Genomic DNA, 16,563 nt, shown 5'->3' with positions numbered 1-16,563 from the left:
ATCAAAAAGAAAACGATACAACACAGATCCCTCTGCTCTTCCAACAATTCTTATTATTCAAATAGTTAGATCTTCTCTGCTAACAAAACGCCTGTTTTGATGTAGCAGGCAGGATTCACTGCTCGCTGTCTCCATTGCTCCTAACACAGTACTACTTTCCCATAAGCCCTTCCAATCTGTAATCTTGCTGTTAAATTTCCTTCCTTTCCAGCCTTGCTCATGGAGGTACTCCAAAATCAGCACTGCTAATTTGAGAGTAAAGCAGGCTTCCAGCCTTGCCCTCCAGACATGCTATTTTATAAATAAAAACCAGCCAAATTCTGAAACGAAACATGAGGAACTTCAGCATGCACAGCAGTTTATTTGGGGAGTATGAATGGAAGGAGATAACTGGAATTGCAGTTAACAGTTTTACAAACTCCATCTACAGAAACTCGCTTTGATGAATAATAGCACAAACATTTCCAGTATGTCTGTTACTGACATCCTTTTCCCTCTAATGAAACCTTTGATTTAGAATAGTCCAAGAGCCAGAATTCAGATTCAAGATGACGACTCTGCACTCCAAGCACATGCTAAGTGTGCTCATTTTTACAAGTCACCTTATTAGAGTATTTATCCATAATTCATCCGCAGCTCCAAATATGCTTCCACAAAAGTACAGAAGCCCAGATCAGCCAGAACCTGGAACAGTTTCTGGTCATTACCTTCACCGGTCATGAAAAAACTGTGAAGTAAAGCGCTGGGACTCAACTAAACGTGAGCAAGACGTTACAGCGATTTAAAGACAGGAGGAGGCTCACAGTTGCACAGATGCTCTGCACCAGCAGACATGCACCTCTGTAAATTGCAATACATGCAACCAGCAGCACTTGCACCAGCTTCTATAAATACCTTCCTTACAAAGCCTGGCTAAATTAGGTTAGGCTTCAAGTGCAAGAAACTGCAATCAGATTAAGATTAGTTCTCTCAGACTAGAAACTCCTATCAGCAGAGTCCTAAGAATGAAGTCTCTGAAATCCAATGTTGACCTACAGCATTTATTATTCTCGATGCTACCCTGCATGCAAATTACCATCCATATGAATACCTATAAACAAAGTTAAAAATACTTGAGCCTTGAGAGCAGATCAGTCATGTTAAAAGAGCTTAAATCAGACACTGGACAAGCATTACATGCTGAACTTCCCAGGACACCCTTACTCGTGTGCACCAATGTGCACAGCAGTGCTGTGCCAGGCAGGCAGATCTCTGCCCAGAGAGAATGGAACAGAAATGTGAGAGGTCACCTTTCCACTGAAACTGGAGTTCAGGCAACCTCTAGCAGGAGAGCGTTGACGTACCACTCAGCCACAGCCCACCACCAAGGCTATGAAACACTGCTGGGGAGAAATTGGAAGGTGTATCTGTTCCATGCAACTTCACCTAGCCACTATGTGAGGCTCCTGGAGTCCTTCTTGATGTAAAACAGTAATTAATTACGCAAAGGGCTGTGCCAGGTGCCTTTTTGTAATAAAACAGAACAAATTATAAAGTATACTGTGAGGAGGAGCACTGAGGAGGGACTGGCTGACTTTTTCTTTTCTTTATAATTTTAGGAGCATGCACTTAGACTAAAAGCAAGGAAAAAATCTGCCCTTTGCTTAAGGTCAATGGAAAGGATTTAGCTCATTTGGATAAAGCAACAAGTATGTTTCCAACATCCCTTTGGTTCCCTTATGCCAGAAAAGTGGCAACGTCAATCACAGCTACATCCCACTGGCTGTTCCACACCTTGGCACAGCACGGAGCCCCACAGCCCTGTGCTGAGTGGAGCGGCCGGCACCGGGAGTGTGGGGGCTTTTCCATTTGAAGGCACAGTTATCCCAGGGGAAGGAGCAGATTCTGTTCACCTCACGGCTATCGCATCAAGTTTTTCAATTTGGAAGACAAGAGATCATAACTGGATCTTGCTGGGAACAAGAAACACCAGAGGTTAGCAAGCACTCCTTGGCTGCCCTAGGAAAGAATAAAGAAAGCCCTTGGCCATCAGGTACCTCCTAACACCCAGCTTTGGATTTAAGATGAGTAATTGCTGATAACTCTTACACAGAACAGGCCATCAGGGCAGTGACTCACTGATGTTTCAGGTGGGATTAGCAGAGCAAATCTGAATTAATTTAAGCAAAATGTTCCCTAAGAAGCCAACAATAATGAGCGAAGCTTCTGACTCTGCACGTCTCTTTGATGCCTCCTGCTCTTCCCAAGGGCTGACATCACAAGTTACCCTCAGGATGCATGCTGCCATTGCAGTGTCCCTGCCATAGTGCTACCACTCCTTGCAGCTAACATCCTGCTGCACATCTCCATGGCACAGGAGGCCTCGTTTCTGTCACACACTGTAAAGAAGTCTGCTAAACAAACTAGCCATTTTTCAATCCACGTGCTGCCCAAGAAACAGTGATTTTCTGCAAGTGGTTTCAGTGCAGAGAACACTGATCTCAGCTCCTGCTCCCTGCACGACCCTTACACTCACAGCTCCTCTTGACAAAAACCCTTCCTGCAATGCGTGCAGGTACCAAAGCACCACCAGAGCATAAAGATCATCTGCTCGGGTAAGGGCTCAGCATCACAGATCTCATTCTCATTTCTAAGCCCAGGAAAGCTGAGATGCACTTTGGTAGCGCAGGATGAATGAGCAAGGCAGGCAGTGAAGAACCAGGCAATGCTGGTATCAGCCCTCAGACCAAGGGCCCCCTAGCAGTGTCACTGCTGCAACTCTGTCATCTAATTTTACCTTTAAACCATGACAAGTACATCAAGTAGATTTAAGAAAATGGATCAATTTGTTTTGAAACAGATGATTCAAACTGGACAGTGGGAGGCTGAAAGGAACATCTCAGAAACCTTTCCAAGTTGTGGATAAACCACGAGTTAGCAGCATGTGCCATCTTCACCACTGGTGTGGAACTGGTCGATTTTTAAAATATGTTTATCTACCTGCATTCACAGAATCAGAACACCTCAAGTTGGAAAGGACCCACAAGGATCACTGTGTCCAAACCCCAACCCCACACAGGACCACACAAAACCCAATCCCTGTGCATGAGAGAGGTGTCCCAGCGCTCCCTGAGCACCGACATCAGGGCCGTGCCCACCGCCCTCTGGGGCAGACTTTTCCCTGGCCCCCCAGCCCTCCCCTGTCACAGCCCCACACTGTTCCCTCAGGTCCTGTCACTGCCCCAGAGCTCAGCGCTGCCTCTCACACAGAAGCTGTAGGTCACTGCATTGGAAAAGATTTTTCAGTGTAGCACTGGGAAAGATTTTGGTCTGTATCTTAAAAGCTTACAAGCACATGGTTCCAAAAACCATTTTTGCTTAGTTCTGCTAAATTACAATGGAATACTGAGCAACAGCTAAACAACAAATCAAAATGCAAACTACAAATATATGAAAGTTCTTAGCCATCTTTGAAAGTATTTTATTAACTTCTTCTTCAATGAACTTCTACACAGTTAAACCCAAGTCATTTTTTTGCTAAGCTTCAAATGTGGTATCTGTAGACATGAACAGATCTGATTTCATACCTCTCCAATCTGCAATTTTGGAAAAAGACACATGCCTTCATTCATCAGGTAAGAGCTAGACCTGCAGAGCACTTCCCTGGTCTGATTGGCCCCAGGGCCCCTCGTTTGCTCACATGCTGTTTTCACAGAACAGCAGATTCCTGATGCTGGGAGAGAAGTGTGCCGTGCAGTGCTGCAGCTTTCCTCCACAGAGCATTCACTGTGGCCATGAGTTCCTTTACAATTCTCCTCAGAGCACACAGTACTTCGCTTTTCCATCTCCAATTTCTCGAGAAGCAAAGGAAAATTCACACAGCAGGGGGAAAAGAAGAAATACACCCAAACTTAAACAAACATTGGTCTATTTTCCACTGAAATTACTTTGTTCATCCCCTTCTCCACATCGATATCCAGTAGAAACTGCCAAGCACATCTATAACTCCAGTTATTTCTCAGCACCAAAATAGCTCATGCCTGACAGGCACACAGAGGCCTTACAAAGCACAGCCAAGCTGCCCTGCAAACACCAGCTCTTGGTTTCAGATTTCTAACAGGGGAAAAAAAAGGGGGAAAAAAAAGGGGGAAAAAAAAAAGGGGGAAAAAAAAGGGGGAAAAAAAAGGGGGAAAAAAAAGGGGGAAAAAAAAGGGGGAAAAAAAAGGGGGAAAAAAAAGGGGGAAAAAAAACCCAACACTGTCTTCCTTGTATGCTCATTAAAAAAATAAATATGTTACTATGCAAGTAGTTCCCTTGTTTTACACTGCTGAGACATGTGGGAAGTGTCAGACAATGCAACAGAAGTCTTTGTTTTTGTTAGCAAAGATAAATACAGGTGGAACATGACATGCTGAAAGCTCAAGTAGGAACTTAGCAGCACAGAACCAAACCTGGTCCAAACCAGAACTTCTGCAACAGTCAACTGCATATAACATCACACAATCTTCTGGAGCTGTAAGCAGCACAGAACACAACTTGCTGTAACAGTTGGTTACACCAGCACAGAACGCAGACCGTTACTGGGGAGAGGATGGAACCAACAGGAACGGATCAATTCAGAGCTCACATGGGTTATTTTTCGTAATCTTAATGAAAGCAAGAACTGTGCAGAAAGTAAAGAATGTAAAGAAACTAAGAGCTGCATCGACCTGCGGAAGCTGAAGATTTTGTGGTTTTCCTTTCTTGTAGGCTTCTAGGTGAGTAATATCCTAGCATTTCGACCTCCAAGGAAATGGAATACCTAAAGATCTTGGCTCCAGCACACACATCACAGTCCGCAGGTATAGCTCCAGTTTCCTTCTTCTTCTACCATCTAGATCAACATGTTCTGCTTCCCAGCCAGCTCACAGGTGAAGGAGGCACACCAACCCACTCCCTCCCAAGTGCATGAGGAAAAAGCAGTATTCTTATTACTATACAAAGATGCCTTTCAGATGCTGCTCATTCACACTGCCCTGATCCTGGGGTTTGCCTCACCATGGTCAGTACTAATGTCACACAGAGAGAAGACCTGACCTTGGGAACATGAAGAACGATCTTCAGGCCCTTTGTGCCCATGCCAACACCAGAAGTACCACTTTGCTTTTTCCCCTGCAGGAGCTCAGTCCCAACTCCCCAGCCTGCTGTACCTACCACCTTCACTGTCAGCTGCTCTATCTACAAGCCAGCACAGGGAAGAGTGAAAAGAGCAATGCTACCTCCTTTACAATACCATTTATCAGGCACCCTGGAACCAGAGCATTAAATCAGACATGTAACATGCAGGGCTGTAACCCACAAAAACAGCTTCCTCTGCAAGAAATTCCACCTCACCTTCTTCTAAGACCACTATTTCTTACTTCTTTTTCCTTTGCATTTCCCTGCGGCTGCGCACATGGGGATCATATGGCCCTGAATGCTTACTGCTGTAGAAGGAACTCTGCATGAACATAGAAACATACCCCACATAGCCAACCAAAATCCTATGCAAAAACCTATGTAGCCATCATCTTACAGACTGTCTTGGGAAGATGACAATAGGAAACCCTGGAGAGCACATACCTGGGCACAACAGCAGAGCTGCTCAGTACCCAAAGCTCCCAGATGCTTAGGAGATGCAAAGATTCAGCATCCTTGGAAAAACAGAGAAGTTTTGAAACATAGTCAAATGTTACACCACTGTTCAAATGATAATTTCAGAATACCCCCAAATAGCTTTCCTTTCCCATAGAGAAACTCTTCGTAGACCCTACACTTTATAAACGCAGGCTGGGGAATGCAAGCCAGAGCCATTCTGTTGAATTTCTCTTTTCTTTTAAGTCGCACATATGTGAATTACACCAGGCTGGGTCAGGAAATGGAGATGCAGATCCACCCCCCACTGCTTTTGTTACTGTCTCTTCAGCACCTATTAGAAGCAGCCAGCACTGGTGAAAAGTATCATCTACTAGTAGCAAAACAGAAGACGAGTGAATCCCTGCCATCCCCACTGAAATGCTCTCCTTCCAGGGCCCAAGGACGCGGAAACAGAGACTGAATGAGCGGTGCTCTAAATTACAGCAAATGGTTCTTCACCTATGAATAAAATCATAGTCTTTCAATTTCCTGTAAAAAGAACTCCATCATGCTTCCCTTTGCAAGGGCTCCTTGCCACACACAGTTTCGGACTACATTTCCTAAATCTCAGATTACTCTTGGAAGAAGAATGGCATCTGCAGGAGACAGGCAACCACCTCCCAGCAGTGTCCATAACACAGCATGGCAGCAGGCACTACGGGGCACACAGGCCTGCTCACAGCCACAAAGTCCTGAAACTTCTCTTTCTTTTACAGAGAAGTTCTCAGCTCTTAGACTTACACTCAGGCATCAACAAGCTGCTCTGGTTGCTCTGGGTAGCAAGGAACTGATCACAGACTCAAAGAATCACTGGGATTGGAAAAGACCTTCAAGATCATAAAGCCTAAGCCAGACCACGTCAAAAGCCAGGACCTGGAATTATTAAACCAGTGTTGGCCACTGCCACCAGCCTGGGGCAGAGTTCAGTGAGCAAGGATGCTCATGGGGCTAGAGCTGACTCTTCTGAAGGTGGATTAAAGAGCAAAATCTGTCTGTAGCCTGTTGCAGGAAGAATATATGTAATGTACTGTGCAAAAAGGAAAGAGGGAGCTGCTACAAAAAAAAATCGCCAACAATGGCACAGGAAAATCCTTCTGGCTTGAGACCTACTGTGCAGTCTGACACAATGAGGTGAACCTTAGAAACAGAAAGTCTTACAAAGAGCTTCACCACAGTACAGTGTTCCTCCATCAGACTGATCAGTGCCGCAGTGAAGGGACCTTTAAGGATGTGTATAAACATATGTGAGAATTTAAAGGGACTCCAGCCTACCATTCTGTGTCATGCTGTAATGTCCTTGCTTGCCACACAGGACAGCCCTGGTACCTCTGCTGATGCCCTTGTTCCTTCAAAAACAGCTGCAAGAAAATTTGGAAATGTCCTGACCACGACCAAGCAGGAAACATGACAACATGAAGTGCCTGAAGACTTTTCTTAGGGAATGTGTTGCTTTATTCCATGTTTAAGTCTCAGGTGCCCCTTGAGGTGCATTTTGTATCAAACACAATGTAAATACCAGCTCAGAAAGAGCACTCAGAGCAGGAAAAGTTACATGGAGGAGGTTGACCGGTTATCAGAACAACACCAGAGAAAGCAGCCAATGTGAAACCCCACAAAAGCACAGGTCTTGCTGCTATGAAGTGCAGTGGCTGCCACCTCACACACACCATAGTTACCAAAACCCTGCACAGCAGCAAGAGCAGCAGAACAGCAAGCCTGCAAGAATGTACTTCACTGCAGAGTCCCTTCAACATTACATTCACTCTACAGTGTCTTAACAGGAAAAATGAAATTATGGTGAGAAGCAATACTGTAATACTGAAGTATTGGAAGCACATTTTAAAGAGTTTTGATGTTTCCAACCCCTTAAAAAAAAAAAAAAAAAAAAAAAAAAAAGGGACTAAAACAATACAAAAGAAAGAATAGGCCCTGACCACTTCCTTGCCTCTGGCAGGCAGCAGTGTTTTTCTCTCAGCACACAAAGTTATCAGCGAACAACAAATGGGAGAGAAGACGCCCTGAGCAGCATGCAGGCCTGGCCAGCAATGCAGGGAAGCAGAGCTGCTGGGCCAACCCCCTGTAATCGACAGCCCAAGGAGGCAGAGAAACCACGCTGTCCCACTGCGGCCATGGGAAGCCAATCCACTGCAACCTTTCCCCCTCGTTCAGTGCTTTATTAATAAAACAACGCTTTACTGCCTTGATCTCTCAAAGGCAGCTCAACAGAAAATCAATAGCCTCACCCAACAGCACACAGTTAAAGAGAAATAAAACACAGCAGCTCCTGTCGTTCTCACTAAGAGCTAGGAAATAAGGCCTAAAAATTTGTCTGTAGAACAGAAAGCCAAAGTAGGTGAGAAGATTCACAAATGTGTGAATACTTTCATTATAATCTCCTTCTAAATCAACGTGACATGTATACACAACGTGCACAAAGTCGGCTAATATTCCTAACACTTTAAAGCCTTGTTTAAAGAAAAGAATACAATTACAATATTCCTTAGGGGATAATTTGGGTGATCAAACTGTCACTTCGTAAAGGAACAGTACTTTAAAGGAAAACACTCTACATCAAAATCTGTCTTTGCTGTAAACAATTTTTGGCACAAGGAAACCTTGTATTATCTTTGACAAGAGAATTTTCCTGATCTTGTACCTTCCTAATAGCTGACTCCATACTTCTCTCATTCCAAGTCTAAAATAGAAATCAGCTGCCATCACTGCAGCTCCCTGCCACCTCTTTGGGTGGCACCCGCTGCCCACACTGTTGCTCCTGCTCCAGCAGCAACACCAGCAAGACCAATAAGGACCACCAAGGATGCACAACAGAGGTAACTTCTGCAGAAGCACACCTCTCCGGGAAGCAGATCTGCACTCTAAAGGCGTGATGCTCCTACAGCTCTGTGTCCTGTACTACTCCTTCTGCCCTCTGTGCAGCCCAAACCCACTGTGCTCACCAGCAGTCCCCAGCACCAAAGTACCCACCCATGCTGCGTATGCAACTCCGTGCATCCAACCTCTCTTATGTACTTCCACCATTTTTGAGAACTGCAGTGCTCTGACAGACAGGCGCTACCGTGGTGTTCATAATGCTCCCAGCCTCCCAGCTCTGTCCTACCTGCGCTCAGATTTCCCTGCTCACAGCTCAGCAAGGCCATCTAACAGAGGTGTTTGGATCCGGATGCATGGCTGTGTGGAGCTCCCGGCATCGCACCGTGCAACCCATTCCCAGAGCACGGCTGGGAAGCACACAGCGGTCAGACAAGCAGCACTACTGGCATCTCAGGAGTTGGGAAGGTGAACAAATCTGCACCTCGAAGAACAGCACCATCAGAAATGCACTGAGACCTGAGAAGGTTTTGTCACCTGCTGTCCTCAAGTCCACACCCACAGCCCCATGCAGCCAGAAGACAAGCTCCATGGCCACCTCTCCCCCCTGGCACAACCGCTCACACACCCTTCCCATGCCTTTGGGTAATCAGTGCATTCAGTAAACACGTCGATCAAAAAGAATCTGCTGTCATTCTCTGCTTGGCTTATTGGAGCCTCAGAGATCATCTATTCCTGCAAAAGGCAAATGACAAATCCCCTTCCCTGCAAACCCTACTGCCAGTTTGCTTTGGGAGCTACCTACCATCAGACCCAGCTGCCAAGCGCTCCAAAATCTCATTATTCCACAAAACCTTCTGATGACAAAGCCTTTTTTTCCCCTTCTGAAAAGTCATTTTTCATTTTCTTCCAGATTGCTGCCCCAACAAGTAAGGGCTGCCCATTGCTGACAACAGATCCCAGCTCTGGATGAAAGGCTCTGCTGTGGACATAACTAAAACGCTACAGAAGCACTTACAGTGTTTTTAATGTGTCAAATAACTACAAATTTGTAGAAGACTGAATACAAAAGCAAGACAGTATTCTAAATAAATACTAATCAACTTCATTAAACGGCCATTTGAAATGTTGCATCCCAACGGCTCCTAGCAGCAAAACCCACTGCAGCTCCATCCTGCCTGCACAGCCATTAACCACTGCACACAGCTCAGCAGTCAGTTGCTCCTTTTGGGTGTCTGAGGTCTTTCCATCTCTTCTCACATTTCAGTAGTTGTCATCTTGGAAATTCACCAGAGAAAATCCAGAAATCTAGCTCTGATTTTGCCATGCAGGCCTAGTTTGTAACAGAAAACTACTGAAGGATAAAGGTGTATTCCCATCTTAGGGGAGCAGTTCTGACACATGGGCTCACTCCATTCCATAGCATGGGAACCAGTGCCCTCCTCAATTTTTCTAAGACAGAAAGCATTGGTCTGCATTCTACAGACAGGAGACAACAAAGGCTTTTCCATACACAAGTGCTTCAGGAGAGATCTGTCTGAACCGTGGGTCACAAAGCACACTGAGATAAAGCCCAAAGACACCAACTAATCAAAAATTAATAATTCTCTCTGTAGATATTAGAATTGCTGTAACAAATATGCAAATATGTCAGGCACAAATGAAAAAAAAATCTGAATGCAAATTCAAAAAAATGCAGTCAACAAATTTCTACAATTCAGGATAAAAGGAGACTTGGTTTCTAGCAAAGCTAACACCTTATTGCAGAAGGTACTTTGAACGTATGACAGCAACACAAAACATAAGACAATGACAGAGAATGAAAACACTGATCCTGCAGAGCTTCCATTAGTCACCCCAGGCTGGCAGTTTCTCTTCCTCTGCCTTTGGAAGCCCCTCGGGAAGAGAGGCATGGATGGAAAGCTCCAGGGAGGCAGGACAGATGCTGGCTCTTGAGATGGCAATCTGAGGTGTTCATGTGTCAGATTATACTCTTCACCTGCATGTGAAGGAACACGAGTCAGGTGTTGGGTCAGTGCAAGTTTTAGAGAGTAGGAATTCAACAGCCAAACCCCATCTAGCTCATATTACAGAGCAACTTAGCAGACAGCATGTTTCCAGCACTTCACAAACCATTTGTTCAGCTGCATGCTGCCACAGTACTGCTCTCTTGCTACAGGTAAAGCAGTACAGCAATGAGCAACCTCTTAAATGGCTTAATTTTGCTTTGTCTTACCAGCAGTGTGAAAAATGGAAGCTCTCTTAGGAGGAGGACTGCCATAGTAGGTTAGTTGGAACAGAAAGTGGACACATTCCCAGTACCAAGATTGATATAAAAAGCAGGATAATACTATAAAAATGTGTAGCTTACTTTGTGCCTTTTCACAGAAGTTTATCTGAAAGCCTAAAGCAAAAGAGACAAGTTCTTGTTCATTTACTGCAAGTCAAAGAAGTGCATCACTTAAGATACATATTTATGCTTCAAAATTCATTAATTAACACAAAAAATCATACATAAAACAAGTTTCTTAGACCAACAGACCACGTTCTTTGATTGTAGAGAAATTCCATCATTTCAGGATTCATCATTTCATAAACGAGTCTCAAGAGCCCAGAGAGGGGTTTATTTCCTTATGGTGTTAATAAAATTCAAACTGTAACAGCTGGGGGACCATTGTCAGAAAACTGCTTGGAAAGAACTATCAAGAGAGTCTGGTGGTAAAAGGTAACACGCTTGAAAACTGAAGAGGTTGTTTTGTCCCCCAAAAGCCAAGGAGCTCCTCCATGCTGCTCAGTGGTATTTGAGCATGTAGAGTCCGATTGGCTGCATATGCTGGGTGAACCATATTTTAGAGCTGGCATGGCCACATTGCAACCCCTCTGTTCCCCCTCTGCAGACAAACAACCCAACCATATCTGAAAGAGCCGCCTGTGATCCAGCAGACTCCAGTGCTGCTGGTATCAACACACACACATGCCATCTTTGGGAGCTGCTGGCCTCCATTTTAGACCATTTTATCCCTAAAACTGACAAGAATTCAAGGGCTGCTCAAAGAGGACCTGAACACGATGCTAGCGATGGGCTCTGCAACAACACAACGAGCACCAGTGCAGGTGCAGGGCACCGGTGCAGCTGCCCCACAGCGGGCCCTGCACAGCCTGCCAGCAGCAGTGCTGATCCACCAGGCCCTCACCAGCACTGCTGGCCTAGCACATGGAAATGGATGCTCTCCTGTGGTGTTTGCAATGTCTGAATCAGCCCCTTTAGCCCAGAACCTGTTCTACAACAATCACGGAATCACTTCAGTTGGAAAAGATCTCAAAAGGTCACGTCCAACCATCAACCCAGCACTCCTATGCCCACCACTAAACCATGCCCCTAAGCACCACATCTGCACAGTTTAAATATCTCCTGGGATGGTGATTCCCTGGGTAGCCTGTTCCAATCTTTTGTAACTCCCTCTGTAATTAAATGTTTCCTAACATCCAACCTAAACCTTCCCAGCATAATTTGAGGCTACTTCCTCTTGTCCTGGTGCTTACTAATTAGGAAAAGAAACTGACCCCCACCCCTCCTCAGAGGTCACTGTAGAGAGCAATAAGGTTTTCCCTGAGTCTCCTTGGAACCCCAGATCCCTCAGCTGCTCCCCTTTCACCAGCTTCACTGCCCTTCTTTGGACACACTCCAGAAGCTCGTTGCCCTTCCTGTAGCAAGGGGCTCAAAACCAAACAGTATTCAAGGTGCAGCCTTATCACAGCCATATACAAGGGGCAATCATTTCCCTGCTTCTACTGGCCATACTATTTCTTATACAAGCCAGGATGCCACTGGCCTTCTTGGCCACACTGCTGGCTCCTGTTCAGCCAGCTATCAAACAGCACCCGTAAGGCAGCTTTCCCGCCGTTCTTCCCCCAGCCTGTAGGGTTGCATGAGGCTATTATGGCACAAGAGCAGGACCCAACACTTTACCTTGTTAACCTCATACATTTGGCCTCAGCCCATGCACAGAGCCTATCCAGATGCCTCCATAGGGCCTGTAGAGCCTTCCTATCCTCAAGAAGATCAACACTTGTGCCTCACTTGGCGTCATCTGCAACGCACCATGTTACGTCCACACAACATGTTTCTGCTGTCAGCTGTGGACCTCACTGTGATGCCTTCTGTAACTGGTGCCCCTCCCACCTGCAGGCACAACAGTCTCCTGAATAAGAATTAACTGCTTTAAAACATTTTTCTCTCTCTGACAGCATGCAAAATCTTAAAAATAACCAAAGAGCAGCAAAAGTAAACTGGCAATATGTTCAGAGGGCAAGAAGAAAACAAGAACAGTAATTAAAATAACCCACTTATATCTACCAATGTTAATTTCAAAACTCTGAAATTAAATTAATAACAATAATATAAGTGTATCAGTAAAAATTTAAAAAATGCTTCAGCCAGGCACCCGGCTGGCAGGATAACATCAAAATGACAAAGGGAGAAAGACAGAACAGTTTTTTATTCCACAAGAGAAGTTCCTTTTCCTCTCTACAAAAGCAACTTAGCTTGCCAGTTTGCTGTTTTGCCCTAAAGTTTCTTCCCATTCTTCTGGCTCATCCCTTCACCTCTGCTTTACTCAATGTTTCTTTCTCAGTTCCCAGCTGAGGGACAGGCCCACACGCTGCAGAGCTGTTCAGCTGCACTACGGCTGTTAGAACAGATTCTCCGATTACATTTTCGTGTTCAGAAATCGTTAATGCCACTTCAATCTACTGCTAGTTTTCTTTCTGATCGTTCCTTTACTTTCCTTTTAACTATGTTCTTACAAGCTGCCATGCCAGACATGATTCTGCTGAGTGTTATACAAGTTTTGTTTATTTTTTTTTTCCAAGGTCCCTCAACTAGGGGAAGACACAAAGCTTTGCTGTTGAAGAAATGAGCACCAGAGCATTTCAAAACAATTTTCTCAAGCCCACTGGCTTTTGAAAGCCCTTGGAAAAAAGTTCCACTCCTGTGCAGAGGGCAGGCAGGTCTTCAGCACGGAAGGAGCCTGGGAGTCTGCCCAGCTAATCCCCTCGGTGTCACATTGGGTAACAGAAGACTGCTGCAAAAATACCAGCCAGTAGCCACAACACAGATCCAGCTATCTTCTTCCCTTGTCCTCATCCTCATTAACTCTTTATCACTCAGAGATCCTTAAAAAAGGCAATCATACATCAGTTCTGCTTACAAAACTTGAGTGCCATACGGTAACATCAAAGTATCCCCCCAGCTGTGAAAATTCTTGCAAGGATGTCAGAGCAGTACAAAGAAAACAGTTTTCTGAGTGCAACCAACAGCCAGAAGCAACACTGCTCATCACCTGCCTCAAGTCTTCACCCAGAGAAAACTGACCTGCAACACGTGGTTTAAGACTGAGGTTTTTCAACTACTGCAGGACTTTCAACTTTTAGCCAAGATGCTGTTTAACACCACCCCAGAATCAGGGATGCTGTGCTCATCTGTGATCAGGGCGGATCCAAACCTAGTCCCAGCACAGCCTCCCAGTGGCTCTCACTGTGGCCCTGAGGCAGCATGGAGTGCAGCAGCTGCAGGCACCCAGCCTGCTCCTGCCACATGAAAGTCTGCAGGAAAGCGATGAATTCCAAAGTCACTGCAAAAAACTTCCTAACACTGAGAACAGAGAATCCATTTCCTGAAAAGGATGGCAGAGGTTGGCTCTTTCAGCCCAGCCAAAGGCATGCCAAGACAAGAACACTGAACCGCAAACAAGTACAAGGCATTAAAAAGGAGTAGCAGCACCTATGTTGAAAACTAAAGATGACAGAAGATCAGCAGTTACAAAGTTGTCAAGAAATTAACATGATCTGGCCCCTGACAGGTTTCTAGCTACTGATCCAAATCCTTCAGTTGTCCTCTGGAAACCAGAGCAGAGGTGCATCAGAACTGCTTTAAAAAGGAACTTGATATGTTTACAAGGAGTCAGCAGCAGAAAGGCATCCTTACTGGAGACAAAACATGAAACCTGTGGCAGGATCTCTGGGGCACACAGCTTGTTAGTGCCTGTATGGGACAGCACGGGGTTACTGTGCAAGCCATGCTGCAGCATGCGTGCACTGGGAAGGAATGCTGCCACTGCATTCCCACTCTGAGATTTTATTTTATTGGTAAGAGAGATTTTCTTGTCCTGATTGCTCAGCTCTGGACAACAGCTCTGGGCTTCCAGTCTCGACCAGTTGCACAAAGCGAAGTACGAGGATGACCAGCACCATCTTCTCCCCTCCTTCCTGCTTCCACCCATCCACGTTTCCAAGTAGGATGTGAAGAAAGACAAGGAGATCAAAGATTGGGCAAGGTTTCCAACTGCTTGGCCCAAGACCAGGTCCTGCACTGACACTGCTCCATAGAGGAAGCAGTCTTTACAGGAAAACTCGGACACAGTCCCATTGCTCCCCAGAAGGGATTTCCAAATACAATGCTTTTATCTCATTCCATAGCCCCTCCCAGGTCAAAGAAACACCACCATGTGTTTTTAAAGGAAACTGTTTTATCTTTGTCCACAAACCTCTTCAAAGTACAAACACCCTGCTCTCTGGTCCAAAAGCGAAGTGATGCCTAACTCAGTTCAGAGAACTCTTCCAGAGAATCAGGTCCAAAGCAAACCATAAAACTCTCTTGGTCTACAGAAAAAAACAAAGCCTGGACAAAATATGATAAATAGATTGATTCCCTTTTAGCATTGCTTTGTCTGCTCCCAGCAGCTGTCCTCCTTCCGCCAAAGGGTATCTCCTGAAGCATCTCAGGAAGATCAGGTAAATTATTCAAGACACAGACTAACTCCTGGCGCTTGGACTCTTTGTTCACTCCATGATCAGTGCAAGTTGTCTGCTTCTTGAAGGGCTCACATTGCCTCCAGGAAAGGGCACACACAAAAGCTTCAATTTGGAGAAGAGGAAATCAATCTAATAGCTAATAAATAAGCAATTTGTGCAACACACGTATTTCCTGTCTCCCTAGATGATCATACAGAAGTTAATGGGCCATACCCTGCTAAGCACAAAGTTACTGCACACATTCATGAGAACTGCACCTTATCTCATTTCAAAGCAGAACTGGGAGGCAGAAGGGGAGTGGAGGATTGGCAACACCACACTGCATTTCCTCACTAACAGCAATAGTTTGCTCCACTGAGGCCATGGCCTCAGGAGGCAAGGTCACACATTTTGGAAGATGCTTTGTGTCATCACATGATGGTCTTGACACAAAACCCAGCCAACAGTGTCTAAGCAGGGAGCAGGCACCCAGCAGGCTGTGTGAAGATTTCTGCAAGGACCTTTATTTACAGTCCAATCTTCTTCCAAAAGCATTCACAACTACACACAGAAACTTAAAGAAGTCTGTGACATCTCACAAAAATCATGTCCAAACCTTTCAACTTAACCATAGAGAGACTTATGTCTCTCTATGCACAGCACAGCACTGCTGCACAAACCGCAAAACTCATTCTGACAAGAGGCACTTCAGTAGACCATGAAACACATGGCACAACTTAAAGCCAAAAAAGGGGCAGGCAGGAGGGATCCTGATAGCCTCCTGCAGGCACCCACTATACACAGTTTAAACTAGCTTAAAACAGAGCAAAGTGAAGTTAAAACTGAAGTCAGACATGCGATCTGCCTGGAGCAGCACAGCCAGGAAGTGCAGGTGCCACCAAGTTAAAGAGGCAGAGAGGAGCTGGGGCTCCTACACACAGGGTCCTACAAGTGCTGCCGGCCCACCCTTAACACCAAAGTTCAGTTGCCTACTAAAAGAGCTGAGCCTCAGAATCTTTCTCCGATACCCTTCAAACAGAAGCGCCAACACCACCAAAGACCCACGTGCACGAAGGACAGCCCTGCTCCAGCTGTTCTGGGGTCCGAGCCCCAAAGAGGCACCGTGTTCAGGTGCTCTGTGAGTTGAACTGCAGAAGTGCAGGCAAAGCGTCTCCCTGGGGATTTACCATGAGTTCACTACTGCACGTTAAGTAATACAGCTACAGCAACACACTTTTTTATAAGGGAAGCATTTTTTTCAGTGACCAACAGGCACTGCATTTACCTACTGCTCACACATTTCTGCTG

The 16,563-nt window shown here is 45.4% G+C and overlaps 1 protein-coding gene across 6 annotated transcripts in view; it reads right to left on the bottom strand.

Annotated features, from left to right (window-relative positions):
- The window catches only part of MAP2K4 (mitogen-activated protein kinase kinase 4), an 84,503-nt gene that overhangs the window by 60,894 nt on the left and 7,046 nt on the right, over positions 1-16,563 (bottom strand). For 3 of the 6 annotated variants that reach the window (XM_052688181.1, XM_052688186.1, XM_052688182.1), the window contains exon 2: positions 10,835-10,867. The exons of the other annotated variants lie outside the window; for them this stretch is intronic. In XM_052688181.1, coding sequence (XP_052544141.1) covers positions 10,835-10,867 — 33 coding nt within the window. The remainder of the gene's footprint in view (positions 1-10,834; positions 10,868-16,563) is intronic. 6 annotated transcript variants of the gene reach the window in all.

This window comes from Tympanuchus pallidicinctus, unplaced genomic scaffold (assembly GCF_026119805.1).
Source record: "Tympanuchus pallidicinctus isolate F22 unplaced genomic scaffold, pur_lepc_1.0 scaffold23, whole genome shotgun sequence".
Lineage (NCBI taxonomy): Eukaryota > Metazoa > Chordata > Aves > Galliformes > Phasianidae > Tympanuchus > Tympanuchus pallidicinctus.
This window is presented reverse-complemented; position numbering and strand designations above follow the sequence as displayed.